At 32.2% G+C, this 16,286-nt stretch overlaps 1 protein-coding gene across 4 annotated transcripts in view; it reads right to left on the reverse strand.

Annotated features, from left to right (window-relative positions):
* SBF2 (SET binding factor 2) overlaps positions 1-16,286 on the reverse strand; it is a 430,203-nt gene that overhangs the window by 245,946 nt on the left and 167,971 nt on the right. For all 4 annotated transcript variants that reach the window (XM_031941976.1, XM_031941975.1, XM_031941974.1 and 1 more), the window contains exons 4-6: positions 7,665-7,787; positions 6,135-6,245; positions 2,991-3,096 (exon numbers count right to left, since the gene is read on the reverse strand). In XM_031941976.1, the coding sequence (XP_031797836.1) occupies positions 2,991-3,096; positions 6,135-6,245; positions 7,665-7,787 (340 nt within the window). The remainder of the gene's footprint in view (positions 1-2,990; positions 3,097-6,134; positions 6,246-7,664; positions 7,788-16,286) is intronic.

Below are 16,286 nucleotides of genomic sequence, written 5' to 3' on the forward strand. Positions count from 1 at the left end.
TTGCCAACTTGTCAGCACTTTTAACATTTAGATAATTAACCTTTTCTTATTTATTCAAATTGAGGAAAATCATATACACAATGAATATATTACTATTCAATAGAAAATAGAAGTCTGAAAAAATAGAATGTCCCATGTTAATTCCATATGTATAAGGCTGAAAATTTTTCTTCCTCTCTTTTGGATAGTGCTGCCCTAAAAATATAGAAGGTTACATGTGCTATCAGTACTAGTTGCTGTATTTGATGAGTTAAACATAACAGTTTTTGTTTGCTTATTGGTAAGAACAATACTGGGCACGGGACTCTTTTGAGGTAATCATCATGCAAAAATAGATTAATAACTTTTCATTTTTAAAGTGCAAGAACAAAAAAAAAAGTTTTTAATAAGATAATTTAATTAGTTTTAAATGAACTAATAAAATTTTTATTGTTTTTAAATAAAAACAATTTAAAATTATTGTAATTTAGAATAAATATTTTTCTAAACTTACTATCATGGACAAAAATATTTTTTGGCAATAAAATTTCATTTTCTTCCATGATATTTTTTAATGAATCAAGACAATTTCTTGTAGTTTCATTTATTCAATATTAACCAAAGAAATAAAACAATTCAATTATGTTAAGCTTTCTGAATTAAAAAACAGATTAATGTGCAATTTAAATCAAACTTTTTTTTTCCAACTTGTAGATGCATATGAGCCACTCCATAAGATTGGAAAGAAAACTACAAATGTTTATATTTCACTGCTATTGTTAATTATGAATAATGTCTTTAAATGTCTGAAAATATAAACTAGATTTTCAGAAATGGATTTCATTATCAAATCAAAAATTGTTGGTCCTAATGAGCCACATGTTTCCTTGGCAATGTTAATGTATTTTGGTGAGCCAGAAGCCTACTCTCCCAATTAATTAAAAAAATAATAATAAAAAAAGATAATGCAAGATAAAGAACAGACTTTGACTGTTGAAGATAAGATCTTATTTGAGCACTTGCTTTCAAGTATAGAATATTCAATTCAAAAGTAATATATCAGGACTTTCAAACAAGAAATATGATTCAGTGTGACAATCAAATGATGCTAAATGCTACATATTTCTAAGATGCTCAAAAATAAGCTGTTTTTGTTCTTTTTGAACTCAGTGAGCCAAAATCAAGACTAATGTTCAGCACATATTTTTAAAACTCCTGTCCTTTACTTAAAATTCTACTATTTATGCCTTTGCCATCTGGGGCATATTTTAAAACATTGCTACAAATAATTTCTGGCTGTTGCAAGAAGTCTGTTCTTTCTGACAGAAAAATTAACACATGCATCAATTTCCATCAACTTCCATTTTCATACCCAAAACATGTCTCCTTTTCCTTGTTGTTGATAGATAGAGGATTTAAAATTACAAAGATATAATCTTTACAAATTACAAAGATATAACCAGAAAAAGCATATTTTCACTCGGTTCTACCCTCATAGTACTGACAAGTTGAAATCAATGAACTGCAGCCATTCACTTGAAATGAACAAGTAGAAAATGTCCAAGATCTCAACAACTTTTACCAGGACTATTACTTCTATGATTTCATCCTGCTCAAGAACCTGCAATAACTTCCCACTGTAAAGTAGAAAATAAAAATCAAGCAACTATCTCTTGTCTATTTGATGATCTATTATCTAACTATTAATCTAATAAAGATCTATGGAAATAAAATCTAGATAGTTCTGTCCTGATATTCAAGGCCCCTCACAATATGACCACTAACAAACTTTTATTTATTAAGCACCTACTATTTGCCAAATAAAGATACAAAGTCCAAGATGAAATAGTCTTTACTGCTTACACTCAGAGGAGATTCCATGCAGAAGTTTAAATATAGATCTGGGACAGGGAAGAAACTCAAAAGTCATCTCGCCCAATGCTCTCATTTTACAGATGAGCAAACTGAGTTGGTAGGGACATTATGGACATGCAAAATAAATACAAGGCGATTCTGCAGAGAAGGCACTAGTGGTATTGAAGGGGAAGGGTAAGAATGACTTCCTGGAGGAGATAGCATTTGACCCGAGCTGTGACAGAAGCTAGGGATTCTAAGAGGTGGCAGTTAGGAAGGAGGCCATCGACAGAAGGAATACAGTGTGCGAGTAACAGCCAGGGATGGTGTGGCTATATGGGACAGTGGGGGAGACAGGGGATGCAGTGTGGAGTCAGGTTGTGAAGAGCTGTTAATGTTGACGAGAGGAACACACATTCTATCTGAGAGGCATCAGGATCTCCCTTTACCTTTCCTTACCAATATTCAAGTTAGCTTAGGCATCGACACTACTCTGACTGTTCCTCATCTGTCCAAATCCTAGCCCCTTTCCTTAAACATTCCCTTGAATGGCTACAAAATAGTATTTCAGGAAGAAAGATTCCAGGGAAAAAGTATAGTATAAAACAATAGTACAAAACTGAGGTACCAGGATTGTAGGCTACACTATATAGATAAGTAAGAATAAATTCAAATTCTGGCTCTTCTAAGAAACCTCAAAATTGGGACAGGTTGTGGGCTGTGTAGTTCCTTTGGCTGCTAAAGTAGCTCCAGTTGCTGGAAACAGAAGAGGTTATGGCATGCAGTAGCTTTCTGAAGTTTGCTGGCTTGGTTTCTGAGAAAAAGGAAAAATAAAGTTTGCTGCCTTCTACAAAATTTGCTACTTTTTTTTAAAGGATATATCATAGCACAGTAAAAATTAGGATACATTTAACTATTTGCCTTATGAATGAATAACAGAACTAACATACTACAGAACTAAACATCAACAAAACTCTGGACAGAGAAAAACAGATTATTAATAATTAAATTAATAAATTAATTGTTAAAATATATTGAAAGAAAAAATCTATATGGTAAAAGCTTTATAGGATTCATGATAGGTGACCTGACCTAAAAATGAAAAGTTTCTCAGCATCTTCCGGAAGAGATCATTATGGAACCCCAAATAGACATACCCAATTGTTGAAACAGGAGAGCCACACTGGTGCCTGTGACAGGAAGACTGTCATGTAAAGGAGTCTGTATCAATTGTCTGTCACCTGCTCCCAAGGAAAATAGCTTCTGTGGAAAAAAAAATACTCCTTTTATCTAGAGTAAATGGAAGAAAATATCTGCAAACACATGGTCTACCATATTTAAGGTTTTACATTTCAACTTTAAGAATATAGTTTCATTGTTCTTTTAGAATTTTAGTTCAAGTTGTTTTGCAGATACTAAAATAACTCTCTCAACAGAAATGGGGACTAGGTCTCTGGAACTGCTCTATCTTATGCTAGGCTACTTATTAACTTGCTTAAACTAAATAAGGCAATGCTTCTCAATCTATTAGCAAGTATTTTTAAAATGTACGTGCCAGTTACTAAGCTTCAAGTTTAGGATGTAACAACAGAAATGAAACAATCCCTGCTCTCCCAGGGTTCACAGGTATATGGCTAAAATTCAGTACACAAAAGCAGGAGAGAGCAAATAGAACTTAGTAGAAAATGAACATATTTAATGCTTAAAAGAATTGAGTTAATATCTCTGTCTTTAAAAAAAATTCCTTATTTCTATATATTTATATGATATTTTAAGAGAAAAGTAAGAAAGTAATTTTAAAGTTTTCTTTCTTGCTTGCTGAGACCACTGGGGTTAAGTGAATTGCCCGGGGTCACACAGCTAGGAAGTGTTAAGTGTCTGAGACCAAATTTGAACTCAGGTCTTCCTGACTTCAGGGCTGGGGCTCTATCCACTGTGCCACCTGACTGTCCCAAGAATGTTCTTTAAAATCCTTCAACAACAGTTCAAGGGGAAAAAACAAAAACAAAAAACACTGCCTATTTAAAAAAAAAAAAAAAAAAAAAAAAGGCAATCCAAAACTCTTAAGAAAATTATTTTCACAAGAAAATATAAAATCTTCTTAAAGCCCTTTAAAACCTGGCCTCCTTCCTACCTTTCTATTCTTCTTAGACTCAATTCCCCACCACATACTATGTGATCCTAGAACACCGGCCCTCCCCGCTGATCTTTGAACACTAAGCATGTTACTGGTTATCCCCCTTCTCTGCCTCCCTGGCTCCTTAAAGTTTCAGATAAAGCCTCACCTCTAGCAAGAAGTCTTACTCAGTTCTCCTTAATTTGAATACCTTTCCTCTGAAACTACCCCCAATTTATCCTACATCTGCACAGTTATTTGCATGTTGTCTCCCCCATTAAGGCTGTCAGCTCCTTGAAAACAGGGGTTCATTTTTTCTGTTTCTGTTTTTCCTTATATCCTTAGCACGTAACACAGTACCTGGCATGCTCTAGGAACTTAATAAATGTTAGTTGACTGACTGATAGCATACAAATATGCAAAAGAATTTCTGACAATTTCCTTTATTTCCTCTTCAATTGAAAATTCTTTTTTCATTTTTAAATTATGAAATTTAATTTAATTTAATTTAAATTATTTCTTTCTCTTTTCAAATCAGGGCAACTAATTATTTTATTACTTTTAAAAATAAGTTCCCAGTTTAATTTATCAACTTAATTGTCTTTTTGTTTTCAATTTTATAAATCTCTTCAATTTCCAGAATTTCTACTTTGTTATTTTGTTGACAATTTATGATTTGTTCAAAGTATTTTTATTTTTTTAAGTTTTTTGCTCAGCTCACTGATTTCTTCTTTCTTTTGTTGATGAAAGAATTTAGAGATTTAAATTTTCTTCTTAGAACTACTTTGGCTGCATCTCATAAGATTTTTGTATATTCCCTAATTTTTGCTAAGATGAATTTTCTATTGGTTCTATGATTTTTTTTTTGATCCACTGTTTTGTTAGAATTATGCTATTTCATCTTCAATAACTTTTAAAATTATTTCTTTGATATTTAATTGAATGCAATTCTTATTGTAGTATGATATATCAATAATATGCTTATTATTTCTGCTTTTTTACTTTTATTGGTACAGTCTTTATGCCCCAATATACAATAAATATTGCAAATTATAAAGCTGGTACATTCTGCTGAGAAATATGTAAATTCTTTTCTATTCCCATTCAGTAATCATCAGACAATCACCATCTTTACTTTTTCTGAAGTTCTATTTAGATCCTTAATTTCTTTATTATCTTTTGATTATTACTCTCTAAGTCTGAAAGGAAGATATTAATGTCCTACACTATTACAATTTTAATTTCTCCTTACAACTTAAATTATCTTTTAAGTATTTAGATACTAAATTGTGTGTATCTATGTTAATTATTGATATTGATTCTTTCTTTATGACAGTTTTTATAGTATAATTTAGTTTGAATTCCCTGGTTACCTCTTCTTAATTTTTTCCATATTTATTGTAGCATTATTTAAGATCATGATTGCTATCCTTGCTTTTTTTTTAAGTTCAGCAGAAACATAAGATTTTGCTATAGCTCATTTTATCTCTGTAAATCTCTACGTTTTAAATGCCTTGACTGTAAATGACATACCATGGGATTGTTTTCTAATAAATTCTGTTATTCTTTTCTGTTTTATGAGTGAGTTTATTTGATTTGCTGTTAATATTTAGTTATGTATTTCCTTCCTTCCCATGCTCTTACATCTTTTCTTTCTTAATTCAATAACCCTATTTATATGTAAGATAGTGATAGAAAAGAGAAAATTTTTGCAAATATTATTAAGTAATCATGTAATAAAGGATTACAGTTATAATATCTCATTTTTACAAAAAATTATTAAAAGTCTAATTAGAACTATAAGCTAAAGATGAAGTTAGGAAAAGTAAAGTGGATAGAAAAATTTGGAGAATCCAGCTTTTTAAATAAATAGTTCTACTAGAATTATGTATATGTGCATATTTCAAATGAAATTTTTGATAGAGTTCAAATCACAAAAAAATCTATTTTGCTATTATGCCATTCTCATAAAGGAAATCCACCACCAAGATTAACCTTATGACCTAAGTAAAACATGGAATTTTTGGTCTTTTTGTAAGGCAGGTCATGGGGACAGTACTTAGCTGAACTATGATCCCCTTCTTTTAGAAGAAAAATATTATAAGAATTTATGTTTTGCTTTTTTCATAAATTAAATTAACTGTAAAAATAATCCATTCTCCAGCTCCCTTCTTCTTGCATTTACCTGTGAACCCCCAGCTGCTGGGACAAGGCATGCACAGAGGTTTGCAATGAGACTCTCCAAGGAGAAATTCAGACTATCCACATGCACAGTGTAGATCAGGCCCAGGCAAGCCTGCAAATAAAATGAAGGCAGATAATGAATACAAAAGCACAAGAACTAGTTCTCTATCATATGTGAAAAATTCAAGTTTTTCCTTGAGCCTGCTGAGGATATATTACTATGACTATATAATATATTACTATGAATTACTATGAATATATAATTACTATGAATATATAATATATAATAAATTTCAAGAAGGAAATATCCTATCTTTTATGATCTACGTCTTTTATCTACAACAGAACCTTTGCAAAATAGGTTTTTCTGTTTAATTTCCAATTTTTCCATTAAACCTGGAGAGAAATTACTAATTTTTTTTAAACAAACCTCAAAAATTCCCCCAAGTTTTTAAAAGCAAACATTTTAAATTTTCTTTTAGTTTTACATTTTATAGATTTCACAAATTTGTTCCACAATAATCTTTAATCTATTATAGTCATTATTTAAGCAAAATACATTAGCATTTATACAGAGAAGCAAGCCCTGAGCATAAAACCTGCTTCAGACTGATAACTATGTGGCCTTAGACAAGGAACTCTCATTGTCTCGGATAACTCTCTGAGTTTGTAAGTTGAAGAGCATTTGCAGACTTGACTCTGAAAAGAGAGTGTCCTTACTAGGAATTCCCAATATTAATGAAATCATAGTCCCAATCATCCCTTCCCAAGGAAAAGAAGCAAGTCATTGTAGTGTTTAAGGTTAGGATAAGAAAAAAACTTTTCCTAAAAGCTGGGATAGAACTGCAATGACAGACAGAAATTGTGATAAAATGTGAGACTTGAGAATTTTTTCCAACTTTTAAAAAATAAATGTTTATAGATTTTGTTGTTTTCCTTTGTTTAAATTTTCACCTATATTTGACACAATTTTGCAATCCTGAGAAATCAGCATTTCTTAGTTTTTCTTGTCATTTAGTTTCTGTGGTATGGGAATTATTGCCCTAAACCATGTATCATGCCATCATTATTTAATTATGAATATCTACAAACAAAAATAATTGCTTTTGTGAAAATACTCTTTCAACCCTAAGCCTCAAGCTGTACTTGCTGCTGGGAGAAGTCAAAGCCTCCACAGCTTCCTTGCTTTACACTTGAGAGCTCATCTTCATGCTTATTACATTTTTCCAAAAGTCAAGTTTGTTTGGGATAATTTAAAAAGTAAATATTTCTTTATGATAAAAATTATATGTCATATATTTAGAGCAGATCAAAGATCAGAAATTAGGTTCTCAGGGATTTAGAATATTCACATTAATTTATCAAGCTTTTCATCCATCAGACAAGGATTCTATTCAGTTTGGGTTAATTTCCTGTTTTAGGGAAATTCTTAAAGCACATTGAGACATTTAAAATTTAATAAAGTTGTCATCAACATCAACAGATTTGCAAAGTAGCACAGATCATATGTGACAGTTGTGAGGTTCTTTACCCTAAAAATTTCTGGATAATCTAATCTGGACACCAACACCAAGCTTTTCGGAGCAAATACTTCTGCAGGCTGAATTAAACCAGTCACCTCCTCTTCACCTTCAACATCTTCTTGTTTTGTTCCCTAGAAAACAGAGACAGAACAATTAACAAACAGGAAAAAGGATTGTCCTTGGTTCCAGCTCATCAGAAGATTTAAACCTGCACCTCCTAACCAGATAAAGGCAATTTTAAAGTGGAAGCCAGGGAGAATGTTACTTTAAGAAAGGCAACCTGGTACTTTTTTTTTTTTTTAAAGACTGAAGTCACAGAATCCCCGACACAATCCCCGACAAAATAACATTTGTGTTATTACCTGAGCCAAAACAGTCATTTCTCCCTACTTTGCTGTTTTCTCAACTTTTAAATAGGGATTAGCTTAGGTTCCTTCCAACTTTAAATCTATGACCTATAAAAGTTTGATACTGACTCTGTGTTGTCAAATTTAGAGTATTCCAAGGATCATCCTAAGCTAAGGGCAGAGAAGCTCATTACCCAAAAGATGACTGCAAGATCTGATGAATTTTTCTGGCAAAAGCAGCTTGTCAAGGTCCTCAATTATCTACTCTGATTGGGGGACATAATAGAAAATCATGACAGGTTAAGATCATAGCTCATTAAAAATGTCAAAATAGGGGATACTTAATTCACCATTCATAAACAACCCTTCAAATTCCATTTAACCAAACATAAAGTTGGGAAGGAAAAAAAACACCTACTAGACATCATTATCTAAATAGAAACTCTATTTGAAAGATAAGATTTGCTATATGTTTTATGTATTTATTTAAGACAGTCACTCCTATAAGATTAGAGGATTCAGAGTTGAATAGGAACTTGGAGACCAGGCAACTAAAACAAACACTATTACTTGGAAAGTCATTATTCTTAGAAACAGAACAGGACAAATGAGAAACTAATTTCTCTGGATTTCTGGTCTCATCTTTCATATGGATGTGACTGCACAGTATTTTTATTTGTCTCTCTCAGAAACTCCAAGCAGAACTATTAGATTGGTATGGAAGGCATGTGTGCCACTGCTTATTTAGTATGGGCAAAGGCAAACACAAACTATGGAGCATAAGTGATTAAAGGACAACAGATATTCTTTGGATTGGGTCCATTCTAAGCTTCTCTCTTGTCCAATAACCCCTGGCACATATTGCTAAATGATTTAAAAAAATAAAACCAACAGAGAACATATATGATTTACAAAGTCAACTAATGTTTATCGAGTTCTTAATATTAAGTTCTTTTTTTTATTATAGCTTTTTATTTACAAGATATATGCATGGGTAATTTTTCAGCATTGACAGTTGCAAAACCTTTTGTTCCAATTTTTCCCCTCCTTCCCCCTTTTGTCAAAGTATAAGTTAAATACAATATATGTATACATGTCCATACAGTTGTTTTTCTGTACAAAAAGAATTGGACTTTGAACTAGTGTACAATTAGCCTGTGAAGGAAATAAAAAATGCAGGTGGACAAAAATAGAGGGATTGGGAATTCTATGTAATGGTTCTTAGTCATCTCCCAGAATTCTTTCGCTGGGCGTAGCTGGTTCAGTTCATTACTGCTCTATTGGAACTGATTTGGTTCATCTCATTATTGAAGAGGGCCACATCCATCAGAAATGATCATCACAGAGTATTGTTGTTGAAGTATATAATCATCTCCTGGTCCTGCTCTTAATGTTAAATTCTTAATGACCTCTATTAGACACTATGCAAATGTTCAATTAAAAAGAGAGACTTTGCTTATCAAAAGCTTGCAGTACCAGTAACAGTTGTGTCACTGTCTATATTATTTCTGAGAATTTTCTCATTTATTATTTCATTTTGTTACAGGAGGAAAGTTTTGGTCCCACAGTTTACAAGTATTTGTTGGGAGAGAGTGAACAGAACCTGGAATACAGAATAAGGGTAGAATGAATGAACAATGGTGATTATGATGCTATCATCAGATAGCATTTACATAACACTATAAGGTTTGCAAATCACTGTACATATATTATCTCAGTTGATTCTCACAACAAGCTAATTAGATGGGAAATTTATTATCCCCATTTTACAGATAAGGAAACTGAGATTGAGAAGAGGCTAAATCTCTTGGCTAAGGCCACACTACTAGTTAAGAATCTGAGACTATTTGAAATCAGGTCTTCCCGAGTCCAAAGCTCATTTATCCACTGTCCCTCCTAGCTACTCTTACTCTAATAAGAAATCCAGCCTGTGTTGGTCAGACTTATTAGTGAGAACAGAATTAAAAGAATATACAGATCATTTGCACAGTGATGTAAATTAAAGCATAGGAGGCCAGTTATATATGGTTAAGGATTATGGTTCTTGGGATCAGAAAGCAATGAAAGGTTGTGGCCAACACCAGTTCTCCACACATCTGCCTCCAAACCTTTAAAAAACAACGTGTCAAATGAAGAAAGAGAACTGCAATCAAAAGGAAACAATGAAAAGCCCAAAAAAGTAATTCTACAGAAAATTAAAAGTGAACAGCAAAAGCTGCTTTCTTGTCCTCCAACTCCTGCCTTGCCTTTGTGGACTCCCGAGTTGTGGCAACAGCAGTTCCTGAGGCAAGGGAATATTGAAACTTAAGAGGATAGGTGGACAATCACTAGATGCTCATCGGATCACTCCAGCCAATACAATAAGGACTCCTGTTCTTTATCCTTATTTAGAAGGGAAGTAGCTGCAGAATCACAGGATTTGAGACTGAATGGGTCTTTAAAACCATCTGATAAAACTTCTGACTATGACATATCCAACAACTGGTCATCCAACCCTGAATAGACATCTCCTAAAAGGGGGAACATATTACCATATGCCTTCTGAGGTAATGACCAAATGGGGTAATGAATCCCTATTTAAAATTATGGGGGAAATTAGAAAGTAGAAGAGATCAGATTTAGATAAATGCTTTATACCATATATAAATTCCAAATGGATTTAAAATTTACATATTAAAAGTTACACCATAAAGAAATTAGAAGAGTAAGGAAGAAATTAACTTTCCAATTTATAGATAGGGGAAGAGTTCATGACCAAAAAAGGATAGAGAAAAAGGATAACAGAAACTAAGAAACAATTTTATTTATATAAAACTAATTTTTTCCACATAAACAAAACCAAAAAAATTTATCTGATAAAGGTTTAATTTCCAAGATATATAAACATAATAACAGAATGGTACTAATAGTTATAAGCAACTGATGTAAATTCATAAGAATAAAAGTTATTCCTCAAATACTAAATGGTCAAAGGATGTGAATAGGTATATGAAAAAAAATGTAACAAAATGCTAACTAAAAAATAAAAATTAAAGTAACTGAAATTTCCCCACATATTAATTCAATTGGGAAAGATGGCAAAGTAGGAAAATGACTAAGGTTAGAAGAGTTGAGGGAAAAATAAACATGTGCTGTTGGTGGAGCTGTGCATTGCTCCAACCGTTCTTGAAAGCAACTCAGAGCTATATCCAAAGTACTAAACCATATAGACATTCTGACCGAGGTGTGCTGCAAGTGGAAAAGGACCCATGTGCACAAAAATAAGTACAGTAACACTTTCTGTAGTAGCAACATACTGGAAGCTAATAGGCACTAGGAAACAGCTAAGCAAACTATGATTATAAATGTAATGAAACACCATGGTGTAGAAAGAATAATAAAAAGGGCATTTACAGAGAAATCTTGGAATAACTGTACATAACAATGAAGAATGAGAAGCAAGAGAACAATTTATAAAACAATAAAATACTGTAAAGACAAACAATTTCAATGGACTTAAGAACTGATGAGGGCATGACCAAAAACAATTTCAAAGAATTGACAATGAAGCACACTACCTACTTTCTGACAGAAATTGTTGGAATCTTTACAAACTGTTAAGTCATTAGAGTTGATAGAGACAATAATTATCTAATTTAGCACGGTTCAGTATAATTGATCTGATCCTACAAGGAGATGTTATGGGCCAGAAGAAACAAGGTACTAAGTGGAACTGAGAAACAATGCTTGTGTTCACACCTTTACTCATTGGAGTTTACAAGTATGGGAGATTCACAAAAGTTAACTTTATAATTTTGTGAATTCACACCTCCCTTAATCCCTCCCTAGGAGGGGAGGAATCAACCTTTGGGAGATCATATATAAGAAGGACAGAAGCTCAGTCAGGAGTTCAGCTGAAAAGATTGAGAGGGGAGCGGCAAGTCTGAGGCGAGAGAGATTCATTCCAACTTTCACCTTGGTGCTGGCTGGAGGCTGAAGAAAGCAGAGGCAAAGGACAACTGTAACAGCTCTTGGAACCAAGCAGAAAGATAGGCCCCTAAGAAAAACTAACTGGGCTATATTGGAGACAATAAAAGATCAGAACTTTTACCAGCTGGCTGCATTTGGGTGATTATTACTTTTAACTGAAACTAAGGCTGCCTCCAGAAAACCTCCCCAAGAAACCTGCTCCCAGAGAGAACCATTATATTTTAAAGAAAAAGAACACAGAAATGATGGACTCAAGACTCAGAATAAGGAAGACATTACTGGACACAGGGAATGTTCAAATGTGGGAATTTATTTTGCTTGATTATGTACGTTATGTTACGTTATGCATGCCTATGTAGTTTACACAGTAGTGCAGTTAAAAGGTGATGAGAATTTGGACCTTTACAATGACTCACTTAGTATGTACAAATAACACTGGATTTAGTCTCTAAAGGGAAGTTCTGCAGCTTACTACCTCAGTGACTTGAGTCAGTCACTGAACCTTTCTGGGCCTTAGTTTATTTCTCTGTAAAGTGATGAGCTTGGAAAAGGCATCTGAGCTTCCTTCCAGCTCTAAATTCTATTATCCTAAGAAATTCTTGATGAATAAATAAGAAATAAGACTTCTAAAACAAATATTAATTCACATTTAATTTTCAAGATGAGGTGCACTATATAAAATTATTTCTAGGACTTTAATTTCATTACAAGGCATATGAAGAAATTAGGCTGGCTTTTAGAATCCCTGGAAATAACAACATCTGAAGAATATTAATTACCAATAAGTAGCAACAAAAAAATGAATCATATGCTTCAAATGATTATTAATGAATTCAAAATGACAAAGGAATGATGGAAATTCCTGGAAAAGATAAAGATATCCACACTGTGAAAATGCCCAGGAGTACTATTAGAAATAAGTCCAAACAGATAACAATTTAAAATAAATGGCAATTAACCTACTTTAATAACAATGAAAATACAACATTCAAAATTATGTTTGGGAAGTCTCCTTCCATGAAATATACACTCAATGGTACAATCAACAACAGGAAATAGAAAATACCCACTCCCATAAACCAGTAAAGAGAAAAAGTTTCCATTTTTATCTTTATCATTTCTCATTACAGATGTTGATTCTCATTTTGTAGGTCTGTTGTGAATCATGGGATGTTTTTATTCTTAATTCAGAATATTCACCCCAGGAGAATAAGATGTTCCAAGTTTAAAGATAAATTCCCATTCTCTGTTTCCAAGCAAAATGTACTTTATGACAAAAATACACACTGCAGCTCGTGATGTAACATGGGTTTGGTTTGTGAAAGGCATTAGGGTACTTTGGCAATAATTTATTATTTCTACAAATGCTCAATTGATCATGTAAAGCATAGTGTCAAATTCACATAGAAATGGGGGCCACTAAAACATATATAAGGATCCTTATGAGTACATAACTGACTTAAAAAATCAATTATTAACATTATCCATGATTTACTGTATTTTTATGTATTTTGTTAAATACTTCCCAATTAAACTTTTAAATTGAGACACTAGTGAATATTGTGGGCCACAGGCATCCTGTGGGTACATCTCATACCTCTGACATAATGTCTTCTCCTGCTTTAGAAATATTAGAATTATCTTTTTTTTTTTTTTTTTTAGAATTATCTTGAGCTGAGTTTTCTAATGCTTACATTCCCTAAAAACTTATTTTACATATGTTTTGGGGAGCCAAAACATATCAGAAAGACTGAAGAGTACTGACTGGAAAAATAAGCCATGTATGTGACAAAAAATTTTCTTCATATTCCCATGGGTTATATTTTTTGTAGGTCACTGCAAATATAAAATTTCATTAGGTCACACATTAGTAATAGTTTCCTAAATTATCTCCATTTAAGTTCAAAAAGTAGTCTTAGTTTTCACAGACTCATAGTGTTAGAGCTACTTTGAACCTGTGAGATCTAGTCTTAACCAGCTTAAATCCACCAGTTAATCATTGTTTCAACCTTATCTTATATTATAAAATATAAGGAATAATTAAACTAGTCAACCACAGTGACCTACTGATGAAGTAAATCTCTTCTACACTTGGCTATGATTATCTACTAGATAGTCATCATTTGTGATATATTCCAGAAATTAATTCCTGTAAGTATAACTTACAAACATATAGAAATATCTTCATTTTACTTTTAATTAAAGTTTTATTGATGACTTTTATTTTTCCTATTCTTGTCATTTTTAGACATACTCCAGTACCTACTCATCTAGGGAGCTTTCTCTGCTAACAAAGAACAAGAGTTAAGCAAAATGATCTGAAACAAGAACTATGACTGATATTTTATATATCATTATGCAGTCACAGTCCCCAAGAATTGTTCAAAGAAAAGAGAAGGATATGTTTTTCTCATCTCTGAGAGCAATAAGGGTCATGATAATTAAATAGAATCTGGCTTCATTTTAATGTTGATGAAACTCTAGTAGTGTTTTTGTATTTGTTTATTTTATCTTCCTGTTTATATTTATTTGGGTAAAGTTCAATGGAGGCAGAAACAGAAGTGAAACTTGTAGAGATATACTGCAGACCATCCAGGTAGGAGAAAAATTGAGAATAATAATTTGGGAAACATCATAAATGTATTATAGAAGCATTTTGGAAAGTGATTTGAGGGTTTAAACTAGGCATCTGTGAGTACACTATCCCTGATGGTAAATGGGTGTCTTGTCTTAATGATAATCTCATCCTTCTAAAAGTATAAAATGTAATCAGGGGAACTGCTATCCCATATGTGATTCTGACAATAAAATAGACTTTCTAAAAAATGATAATAACCTTAGAGGCAAATGATTACTCTATCATGGAACTCATGATGGTACAAGATAGGAAAACTATGGAAAGTCTGACATAAATTACTACATCAAGAGAATAGATTGCAAAGTGTTCAGTGAAAAGACTAGTCTTATGGGCTAGTATTTTGTAGAAGAAGCTGGCTAAAGAGGATGAGGAACTCTTAACAAATGAAATTTCAAAGATAGAAGCAAAACAATAACAACCATGATAAGAAAGCAAAGGAGGGAATTGCCTAAAAAAGGAGTTAGATACCAGTTTTTATTGTCTTTATATTCCCAGTGCATACCACAAAGTAGGTCCTTAATAAATGGTTGAAATGATGGAGGAAAGAAAGGTTTGATCTTCCAAACATGTTGATCTATTAAGCAAGGCAGGATAACTGCCTAACAAACTGGAGCCAGATTGCTTTAGCTTATGCCTAAAACTGATTGAGACGTTTATATGTTAAAATAATAATGGAATAAAGCCAATTAATTAAAAGGAAATAATACAAGATTAGGTAAAATTATTTCTAGTTGGAGGAAAAAAATCACAAATTTTCCAAGTTGGAAAGGGAAAGAGTGAACAGGTATAATCATTCCCTGAAAAGAGTAGAAAGATCATAGAAGATAATATAAGCATTTGATTACATGAAATTAAAACAGTTTTATGCAAACAAAACCAATGCAGCTAAAATTAAAAGGGAAACTATTAACTAGGACAAAAAAAATCTTCACAGTAAGTTTCATTGATTTCATTTTCAAGATTATTAAAAGAACACATTTGAATTTATAAGAAAAAAAGACATTCTTTGGGTGATCAATTTGTGTAACAGAATACAAGTGTGCTATAAGAAATGATGAATAGGCTGAATTCAGAAAAACCTAGAAAGACTTATATGAACTGATGCAAAATAAAGTTAGTAGAACCAGAACAGACTCATGATGGAAAATACTATCAACACTCAAAGAAAAAACTGATGGACTCTGAATGCAGACTGAAGTATACTTATTTTCACTTTATTCAATTTTTTTCTTTTGCTATGTTTATCAATACAGAAATGTTATACATGATTGCACATATATAACCTGCATCAAATTGCTTACCAACTTAACAAGGAAGGAGAGAGGGAGAAAATTTGGAACTCAAAATTTTAATTAAAAATGAATGTTAATGTTTAACCTATAGTGGATTACTTGATGTCCAAGGGAGAGGTATGGGGGAAGGGAGGAAGAAAAATTTGCAACACAAGGTTTAGCAAGGGTGAATGTTGAAAACTATGCATGTATTTTGAAAATAAAAAGCTATTATTAAAAATTTGTTTAAAAATGTTTAAAATTCTTTATATATAATTTAAAAAATAAAATGCTAAAGTTTAAAAAAAATAAAAGACATTATCAAATTGATAAATGGACAAAAGACATGAATAACCAATTTTCAAAGGAAGAAATCCAAGCTATCAATACTCACATAAAAAATGC

This window comes from Sarcophilus harrisii, chromosome 6, assembly GCF_902635505.1.
Source record: "Sarcophilus harrisii chromosome 6, mSarHar1.11, whole genome shotgun sequence".
Classification (NCBI taxonomy): domain Eukaryota; kingdom Metazoa; phylum Chordata; class Mammalia; order Dasyuromorphia; family Dasyuridae; genus Sarcophilus; species Sarcophilus harrisii.